Below are 10,664 nucleotides of genomic sequence, written 5' to 3'. Positions count from 1 at the left end.
TCAAAATATCTCCACAATAGTATGATATTGTCCACTTTGGGCCTAAGCCCTCATGGCTTTGTTCTTGGGCTCTCCCCAAAAGGTCTCATACCAATGAAGATATCGTTCATCCTTTTAAATCCATGATCTTTTCTATATGTTTTAAATGTGGGACTATGTTTGCACCTTTGCAATCCAACACACAGGTCACAACCGCTTCTACAGTTCCATACGCCGCGAAAGTGTCCTTCCATATTAGGTTTTATTGTTCTTTGCTTATTGCTTATTGTTCATAATTATCTATCATCATGAAACAACTATCTGGATATTAAAAAAATAAAAAAAAGAAAAAAGAGGAAGAGATAACCCAAAGCTTAAGAGGTTCATTGAATAAATATTTTAGTAAAGAATCACATGACACAACGGAAAACTTAATTCAGATTTTAACTAATGAATTAAATGTAAATGAAGATTTTGTTGAAAACAAGAATGATGAAAATGAAGAATTTGTAAGAAACGAAAGTGATGAAAATGAGAAATTTGTAAAAAATAAGAACGAAGAGAATAAAGATTTTAATGATTTAGATGAAACTAAAATTGACAAAGCTAAAGATATTGATAATTGTTGTGACTAGTTAATTAACTTTTTTCAGTAGTCCATATGTTTAATTTTTACGTGATAAAATTATTATCTCGTTACCAGTCAAGTGAGGTATACAGGTCTTCGAACTATGTTGCATGTTCACCAACTTCATGCTTGCAACTTCTGTTTTTGTTTCTTCTCTTATTTTTAGCTATACAGGTCTTAAATTTCCTCGTTGTATATTTTTCCTTGTGCATCAAAATGCTTTTCTTGATGTTTTGACATGAAGAAGTTTATACCTTTTGGTGGAGCAAACAAGGAAATATTATGAGCAGTTATTAAAAAAATTCATTATTCGATGACGACCTTCATCCAGTTTGGAGCATCTTCACTACGAAGAAGAAAAAGAGTATTTCAATAGAATTTACAGTGGCAATTCAAAAAATATCAATTTTTTTAATTCTTTTTTGTATGTTCTAAATATTATTTAGAATATCGTTATCATTTTAAATAGAAAAATTTATTCTTTTTTGTCTTGGAACTCTAATTGCTTGGAGAGCATTATTTCGTATAAAAATTTTTTATCTTGGAACTCTTATTGATTGGAAATCATAATTTATCAAGCTCTAAAAATTTAATATATTATTATACCAGAGTCCAAAAATTATAATTTTGCTCAGGGTCCTCGTACAACAAGGACCGGCTTTGGTAACAAGTAAGAAGAACTATGAGACTTTTCATGTCGTCAATCCCACCTTTGATGATAATGAGTGTACCATCAGCATATTGTAGAATCACTGGGTTTCTGTTGCATCTGGATGAATGAGAATGCATGCCTGAGATGAAAATATTGAACAGAAGTGGAGATATTGGACCAGGTTGCCCATTAATTAATTAATTAATTAATTAGGCGTTAATTTAACCTCCCCAATTCTCTAACAGCTTCATCAATCTCACCCATGGTGAAAGAAGCAGCTAGTGATATTGTTCTAAATGTTTTATAATGAATTCTCTTGCATTTATCGACAGTAATATTGTTCAACTGATTCTGATTTATGTCCATTTCAGCTTTTCTAGTTGTTGCAACTTTGTGAAAGTCGGCAGTATCTTCATCACCTATCTTTGTCCAACTTTATTTTGAACCTTTGAAGCCAGTGGATAGCTTTCTTCCTTTACTATGCAATCTTATCAAAAATAAGTTAAGAGCAAAAATGAAAAACACTTTTATTTTTATTATCATAAAAAAAATCTCATTTAAAAAATATTAAAGGGGCACGTCATATTCTAAAAATAATAATATAACTTTTGTTAAAATTGCTAATCAAGTACTCTATAATAGAAATTTTAATTAAAATTGTTCCGCGTACGTATATGAAGTGTTTTTTAATATATTTTTAAAAATAAAATATTGTTTTTATAACAAAAATAAAGGATGCTCTTTTTAATTGTACTTTTTTTTACCATAAATGCGAAAGTGGATGAAACTCCGTTCTTCCCGAGTCACTGACCAGTCTTAACATCGAATCATTCCTCCACTAATAAAGCAAAGCAAAGCAAAGCAAAACAAGCAAGCAAGATAGAGAGGCATCAGATCAGTGGAGTGGAGATAGGGGAAACTACAGGCATAATCAATGTTGAAAAGGCGGACACGAGCGTTACGAAGACTGAGGTGCTGAAGTGCCGCTGTCCTTGAATGATGAAGACTGTTTTTTCAACCTCGACTAGGAGTGGCGAGTGAGTATAGAATTCGGAGGAGAAACGTAAGAAATAACGACAAGGCTCGCCTTTTCTAGAAGCAGATCATGGATTCAAACTCTGTCCGCAGATAAGCTTGGACCGATCCACAATCGACCACAGCGTCAGGCTTCTGGTCAAAATCAAGCACATTCAGTTTCGTCAAGGATCCTGTAGGAAATTAAAGCTGACCTTGAATTCTACATGTAGCTAGTCGCTAGTTTGATATAGACAGAACTCTCAGGCTGATAATCAAGAAATCCAGTTCCAAAACGGAAGTAACTTGACGAGTCGTATGCATTACGATGCATCAGACTTCATGAAGGAAAGGACAAAAGCAGCAGCATATCCCATGATCACATTTTCTACCAACGGAGTTGATTACGTCAAAATAAACGTATTTCCTCCAAACCAAAAACATGAACTTCCTGTACTACAAATCCTATTTTCTTGATCGCCTTCCTCATCCAAATGAGAGAGTAACTACGAAATCACTAACCATGAGGAAAAAATGAATCAAAACGGAGACGACGCAGAGAAACATACTAATGACGTCCATTCCATATGATGCATGGAACCGGTAATATTGGGACACCATGACGGTGATGAGACAAAGCAAACTTGACTATCATGCCTTCTGCATATTATGGTTTAACCTAAATGCTGGGGATTACATTGCGACTACTTCAGTAGGTCAGAGTAAGATCAGGGGATGTACTTCTAAAGCACTAATCCTCGTATATATACACAATAAAAAACTACATACACCGAGCCTTAATACTGGTCCAACACTGCTACCTTCCCCTTTATGATTCACCTTTCGACCGCTTCCTTAGTATGGCTTACTTCATTGTCGATTTGCATAGAAGCATTAGCGCCCAGGCTGGCTTCAACTGGTTTAACTAGTTCGACTGAGTTTGTCTGACTAGTGATGAACTCTTGATCGGACATTGCAGAGCCATGAGACTCGGCCCTCTTCATGATGACCGGGCATGAAACAGGGTTTGTCCTTTGGCTAACTGAAGATATTGTTGATAAGATATCAGGTTTGGAGGTGATATCAACCCATTTGTTCCCCATCCAATCTTTAGATAGTCTGAGTCTTTTCAGTTCACATACTAAGAATATATCTTCACCTGCAAGATCAGGTGAGTTACTCAAGAGAATAAAAGAACAGTAAAAAGAAACTGATTGATTCAAACTGATGCCCAATAGTTCCAATGATCCCTTTCGTTCACAAATGGAATTGATAAGGAATATATAACTATTCCTAAAGAGTAAAATTGACAAGGAATGAAATAGTGTTTGATACATAGAATGATATAGATGTTTAATTTAAATTCCTATGTTTAGTTTGTAGCAATCCAAGTATTAGTGAAGGATTAGGTTTCATAATGATTATTTTGTCCAACTCATCTTAACCAATTCACCCATCCCAACTCCCAACTGATACATCCAACCCACTTAGTTTACCTGGCGTGACCAGTTTGACTGGTCAACAACCCCTATGACCCACTCAATTCAGTAGGTTTACCAATGCAGCTCAAAAATATCTTAACATTATTCATGTATTTCAACATATTATCAACCATGCTAATAGAAAAATCTCTGTATGAAATACCTAATAAACACAAAGGTTAATGGGCAAAGTAATGAACCCAAATTGGGCAGCAGAGATGCTTCTATAGCCAACTGTTAATTAATAGAATTATAAAGCTATTACAGTACAATTTCAGGTAGTCGGTTTTGGAGTATCATTTGTTAAAGTTAATTGGCTAAATAATTATCTCAAAAGCCAATCAACTTTATCTAATGGACCATCACACTTATTTGTATGGGATCAATACGCAAGGAGTCTCCCACCTTTAACATGCCTCTCTCTCTCTCTCTCTCATATGCATCATGACTGCATCAAGATTGTATAGAGTTTTTTTAATTGACACAGGTAGCATTGGGACTCTAGACCACCTTTTTTTATTTGACTCAAGTAGCATTGGTACTCTAGACCTTCTGGTTTGATACCATATTAAATTAATCAGCTAACCACTTATTACAAAAGCTCAAGTTATTGCTCAAGTTATTAGGAAAAGGGCTGATTTAATCTAATGGACCACCATATTTGTACATGTGGATTGAATGGGCATGGGGCCTTCTAGCTTCCGTGTCTATTTAGCATTAATCTTATCCTAGTAAGAACATAAAAGTGGTATGTATTTGAAGCATGAATACCAAAAATGAATGCATATTTTCTCTCTTGGGATGATGAAGATTAGGAGCAGTTTTTAAACTTAAAGGTGTTTCAAGGGGAAAAAAGCACCTATTAGAGGCCTATTGTCTGATTAATGACACGCCATGTTACCACAAGTGGGTCTAAGAATTACTTACATCAAGACAGTGTCCATGTTTCATTTCCATTGTTTAATTTGATCCAGTTGTTTCAAATTTCAACGTCCATATCCAGTTGTTTAGTTTGATCCAAGATCCAGATCAGTTTAGTGAACTTTTTGAATGGTACAAGGTTAAAAGACATAAATTCCAAGAACTAAATAAGCATAATGTCAGCCCCTATCTTAATTGACATAAATATGCATTTCTGTTACATGCTTAAAGAGAGCACTTTCCAAAATATTCAGCTGCAGCCAACTGTATGTTGTCAATGACAAGCCATCAGGTGATTCTGACAAGAAAGTGCCTCTATGTCTCATACTATTGCAAAGTCCATATCCAGCTGTTTAAGTTTAATTCAAAATCCAAATGCAGTTTAGCTGAATTCTTTCAACTGTAGGATGTTAAAAGAAAATCTAGATACGCAAACTTTTGAAGAGCGTTTAAGGCATTTAAAGATAACAAAACTATGCATAGTAGGCAAAAAATCCAAGTTGACTAACAGTACTAGGCTAAATATAAATTACAATTATTGTCAAAGTTATTTACTCCTAATTACAGAGTTATCATCCCTTGAATATCTTGGTCTTGCGAAACAGCAGGGTATGTTTAGTCTATTGATTCTTTAGACAGAATGTCAATGGATTGAAAAATACCCCATGATTGAGTCAACAGTATGGTCCTGATTGCCAAGGCTTGCTTCAGACAAGTCAACAGTGTGGTACTGATTGCCAATACTTGCTTGAGACAAACCTTACAGAATAAAATATGCAAGCAATGGTAACTTCAACCAATTTAGTAATGTACCTGGCAAAAATAGTTGCACATCATCATCGTTGTTGTTGCTGAAGTCAATAACAACTGCCTCCCACCAACCATCACTCCAGTTTACATCAACAGCCATTCCTCTCTGGAGAGCAACATTGTCCAGAAAATCAATAGAATTAGGACATGGCCGAACAGTAAGACGGCCTGAATATCTCATGCCCAATCTATCAGGAGCTGCAGTTCTGAAGGCAGGCACCCATTCCTATACCATAATAATCGGCATAAATCAGCAATACAGTGTGATATATATATATATATATAGAGAGAGAGAGAGAGAGAGAGAGAGAGAGAGAGAATCGACAACCACCACCAAACCTTATTATCCCACTAGCTGGGGTCAGCTAATCAGGAGAATCAACATACCACAAAATTCATTTTGGCACCAAATATTGCTCCAAATAACATATACATATATATGCAAACACTTTTTTTTTCTTGGAGCCTTTGAGGCAATTTTAGTTGAAGAAAGAAAAGCAAAGAAGGCTGACTAAATAACATAAAGCTAAATTACAGTATCAACCCCATTCTAATGCTGGCCATTAGACCTCATAATTGTATGGATGAACAAAATGCAACTGAGGGTACCTGAAGAAAGATGCTTTAACTACATTGATGAAGAAACATCACTAGACAGAGTATTCATCGTGCTAACAACTAGCATGATTCACTTGAAGAATTCAAAAGAGAGAAACAACTCCTACCTCTAAATTTCCATATCCATCAACATTTTGCACATCTAGATATCGGACTTTTAACTTCTTATATGACAATTCCAAAACAGTACACCTGAACCAGCAGCCCCTGATACCACTATCTTGGCAAAGAAGCTCTATCTTCTCTCCCACCTTAAAAGGTGGGCTAACCAAATTATGAGGCCCAACAAAATTCACTGGAAATTGCCTTTGAACAATCAAATTGTACCCTGTATTCTGATAAGTAGATCTGCAGGTTGTTATATGACCCGAAAGTCCTGATATTTTAGTACTTAAATGTTCTTCAAAAAGCTTATTCCGCACCTTGACAAATCTAGTTCTCCTGGGACCAAAGTGGTCCTTTGTAGAACCATAGCCTATCTCTTCGTCTCCTTTTCCAGTCTCATTACAAATACCAAAGCATGAAAGAACTGCTTGATTAAAATAACCACGCAAAGTTCTTAAGTCAAATGGCTTGAATTTATTTTTGCTATACTGGCGAAAACAGAGACAAAGTCCGGCTGATGATGCAAGTGACTCCAAGCATTTTTCATAGTGTTCAGGAGTCAACACAGTAGCTATGTCATCCACACATTCTGCACTGATGACCTGGGAGAAAGGTGTTATGAAGACTTCACAGGGATGAGGAGCAGGTGGCGGTATTGTGCAAGCAAATTCCTGATTTTGATGAAACCATCGTACTTTAACCTTCTTCTCCCCTCTTTTGTCCTCATACATATCTTCTAGGTAAGCAAGATATCTAGTTTCCTCCTCAGACATTACAAGGACAAAAGAATGGACCTACATAAGCAAAGGTCAATCATTGTGCACCAAACCATGATACTGTATCAGAAAAATGAGAGATATAATGTTGGAACTTACTACTATTGTAGTTCCGTTGCGAGAAAAAGCTTGGTAATGCTGGAGCTGCTTTCCACAAGTCCAAGAAGCACCAGACCAGGAAATTTCAGATTTATGATTCTTTTCCTGAGATATAACATTAAGAATATTCTAAAAGAAAAAATATGAATCATTTTTCTACAATAAGAACAACTATTACCATATTAAGTAAGTGGCATCGAGTATCACTGCATTTACTGACTTCCATCCCTGCTCTGAAAACATGCTTCATTGGAAATTTTGGCAACTCTGTGACATGAGATACTTATGTAATAAGTCCACTGACAATAGTTCACACCCCTATTCCTACAATCTCTAAGGAATATATACTAAGAAAACCCATGAAATAGGAAATTTCATCAAGGAAGGAAATCAGATAATGGGCTATTTCTGTCAGTGTAAAGTTAAAATTAAATAGCAGAACAACTTGTCAATTCTGACAGACCATTTACTTCAGAGACTATCAAGAATACAAATAATCAAAACCCCCTAAAGTAACAAAATCCTCATAAATTGTTTGTTTAGAATTATTAAAACTAAAGGGTTGTGAAGAAGCAAAAAAGAATATAGCAGCCTTGTTTTCTAGTATTTCAATATTCATTAGTAAAATTCCTAAATTGAGCACCAAAGCAACAAAATCAATTTGCACTCAGCCAATTTTGTTGAAGATATACAAACTATAGTAGAAGAAAGAAAGTAGACTGGATTCTCAGGTCAAACATTATTATGTGACAGAGTTTCTGGGCTATTTGCAACATAGGAAAATAAGTTTAAAATTAACTTGCCCTTCAAAAACAATATCACACAACTACAGGACAAATGATCCACTTTGATGAAAATTAATTGCAAGCATGGCTTGTGTCAACACAAATATTTATGTCTGACAACTTATATCTATAGCTATGTCATAAGAAAATTTTGGCTCCATTTAGATACAACGATCAAACAGAAATTTAAGAACCAAAATACAAGCTCTTAATCATATACACTCTGCAAGGCATTGGTACACAAAGTGAGAATAATACTTGAATCATGCTGGTGGCAGACTTCAGCGGGAAGGAATGAAGCAAGCCAGTCAACAACCTCTCTTCTCGATCTCCATTTGAGGGCTGAGAACTGCAACTTATCGGCTTCGTACACCTTACAAAATTCCTCGGCAACAACATAAAGCATGTGCCTCAGACTCCTTTCGGTGCCAATGACTGCAAGGTAGGAATCCCCAGAAGAATCCTCAAGATAGTAATGAACAACACGATGCCCTCGCTCCTGAGAGATGAACCTCTCGCTCCATTTCACAAAATCACGGCCACTTTCCGACATGATCATGGTTCCGGATCAAAGTAGCACTCCAAACTGAAAAGAAAACCTAAGAACAGGAAGTACACCAATCTTTGCCGTTCCACAACTCAGGGCAAAATTTTTTTACGAAATTTCAACTTCCCAGAGACATGGTCTCAGTCAAAACAGGATCGGGCTCCAAAACCAAAAGGTAAACATAAGCACTATCATAGTGCTTGAGCCAGGGAGGAGTACAACTCCTGGAGATACAGGCAGTAAGGTTCCGAGACCCTTTATCTAAGAGAACAACTAATCCAACAAAAAGAGAGCCAAACAAACAAGAAAACCCACAGGCATCACCTTTATCAGGGGAATCGATCCCGACGCAGCAGCTTGAACCGAAAAGGGTTTAGGTTCAGCCAGAATCTCTCCATGGACAGCTCGGCCGAGGAGTGCTCACAGCCCAAACCCGGCCAAAGCTCGGGGGAGAGACACAGCGGCGCCGATCCAAGCCTAGGAACCCAAAGCCCACCCGAGGAGAGGGAGCGAGGGTTTGTGCGTGCAAAGGACCAGGGGCTTCTACGGCAACGAGAAGAAAGGCGAGGAGGCCACCAGCGGCAAGGCAAGGTGAGAAAGGCTCCGTTGAAGAGGCCGGAGAAGAACCTGCGAAGGAAGAGCGACCACTCCTTTGCGAACAAGGGCGCAACGAGGCGGCTGATGGCGATAAACCTTAGCGCCGCTCGCTCGCTCTCCCTATAAGAGAGAGAGAGAGACGAGAGAAGAGAAGAGAGAGAAAGAGAAAGGAGGGTTTATTTATAAGGCGCCGTGAGAAGAGAGGAGGTGGGTGGGTGGATGGTTGGGTCGGTCTGCGAGATCACATAGAAAACGTCACTATCATCGTCGTCATCTACTGACGGAATCCTCAACTCCAATGAATTCACAACTATTTAATTAAACACTATTTATTTATCATTAGCTGGTTTTAATCGTATTTATCCACTTAATTTTATTCATCTCCACAAAACCTAATCTTGCATATTTTAATTAAAATGTGTAAAAAATATCATTAATCCGGGGAATTACATTAATGATGTTTTATGAAAATTAATAGTTATTTACTTTCGGCGCATTTTACATTCTATTTCTCTCCAACATTTATATTAATAGTTAATCTTAACTTAAATTTTTCATCTTCAACATTTATATTAAAGGTTGATGATTTAGATACGTGTTATTCCTCTCTGAATCGATCGCATCATGCTAGACATCATCACAAATGAGGTTATAGATTTCTACCACATCATATATATTGATATTGTTATGTTTTTAAAGTGACAAATATGCAAAATAATATATTTTTAAGAATATCATATATATTGATATCACTTAATTTTTAAAGTGATAAATATGCACAATTCTTGAGGATATTCATTTTTATTTTCCTATATAATAAAATTTAAAAAAAAATTAACAACGAATGAAGTCGTATTCTTTGTATATAGTTTGCAAGAATCTTATTAGTCAAGTAAACTTTTTTAAATCTAAATGTTTTGTTAAAAAAATTAATGAAAAGTTTTATAGAGTTTTTTCTTCGGGTTATTTTCGAATGATTTTATAAGATAAATTGGTAAATAAATAAATAAAAGTTTTAGGATGGATAAAGAAAATTCAAATGCGGGCTTAATAAAATTAATAATAATACCTCATAACAAGTAAAAGGCAAGGACAACAATTTTAAATACCTCTCCCCCTTCTCTCTCGCCCATTTAGATAAAAATAGTTAATTTGAAGATATTTAGTCAATTAAGTTTAATATTGTTAAATTGATTTTTTTTTAAAAAATAGAAAAAAGCATAATCTTAAATATCTATTTTTAAAAATTAAGTTTTTTTTCCTTTTTATTTTTTCAGATTTTTAAAATATTTTCTAATGTTTTTTTTGTGATATTTTACTAATTTTTAAATTTTTGCTTAATATATATATATATATATATATATATATATATATATATATATATATATATATATATATATATTATATTCTATTTCTATCCATTTTCAACTTGGATATGTATAAACATCAACTTAGGCTCGAGTTCATGATAATTAAAGAAGCCTCTTGGATCATTGGAAAATTTATTAAATAAATGATACATGTTAGTTTTCCAATTAACTCAATTTCGATGTAGATGTGTGGACTTTAATGGGAATGGACTCAAATCAATTGAGTAAAACGAATCCTGTGAGGAATAGATAGAGCTGTCAAATAGGCTAATTTATGATGGG

The 10,664-nt window shown here is 35.3% G+C and overlaps 1 protein-coding gene across 3 annotated transcripts; it reads right to left on the bottom strand.

The window, feature by feature from the left end:
* Positions 1-2,827: 2,827 nt before the first annotated feature.
* LOC141828549 (uncharacterized) lies at positions 2,828-9,128 on the bottom strand. Of its 3 annotated transcripts, none has more exons than XM_074715995.1 (7): positions 8,740-9,128; positions 8,127-8,639; positions 7,262-7,350; positions 7,084-7,188; positions 6,211-7,002; positions 5,489-5,711; positions 2,828-3,432 (listed from the first exon to the last, which is right to left on the bottom strand). In XM_074715995.1, exons 2-7 carry the CDS (start codon positions 8,425-8,427, stop codon positions 3,110-3,112), a joined length of 1,833 nt encoding a protein of 610 aa, XP_074572096.1. In that variant the 5' UTR covers positions 8,428-8,639; positions 8,740-9,128; the 3' UTR covers positions 2,828-3,109. The 3 variants fall into 3 exon arrangements, with proteins under 3 accessions (XP_074572096.1, XP_074572097.1, XP_074572098.1); XM_074715996.1 differs by having other exon boundaries at positions 8,127-8,454; XM_074715997.1 differs by lacking the exon at positions 2,828-3,432 and adding an exon at positions 5,260-5,405 and having other exon boundaries at positions 8,127-9,128.
* Between the last annotated feature and the right edge of the window lie 1,536 nt (positions 9,129-10,664).

Source organism: Curcuma longa, chromosome 4 (assembly GCF_044706935.1).
Source record: "Curcuma longa cultivar G26 ecotype Majalengka, Jawa Barat chromosome 4, ITB_CL_G26_1.1, whole genome shotgun sequence".
NCBI lineage: Eukaryota > Viridiplantae > Streptophyta > Magnoliopsida > Zingiberales > Zingiberaceae > Curcuma > Curcuma longa.
This window is presented reverse-complemented; position numbering and strand designations above follow the sequence as displayed.

What these genes read in the sequence shown, in the direction of transcription:
- LOC141828549 (XM_074715995.1), bottom strand. Translation starts at nt 8,427, where the DNA reads ATGATCATGTCGGAAAGTGGCCGTGATTTTGTGAAATGGAGCGAGAGG. An exon ending in CTGCCACCAGCATGATTCAA is followed by an intron (nt 7,351 to 8,126) that starts GTATTATTCTCA and finishes CTCATGTCACAG; the next exon opens with AGTTGCCAAAATTTCCAATG. An exon ending in GCAACGGAACTACAATAGTA is followed by an intron (nt 7,003 to 7,083) that starts GTAAGTTCCAAC and finishes TTGCTTATGTAG; the next exon opens with GTCCATTCTTTTGTCCTTGT.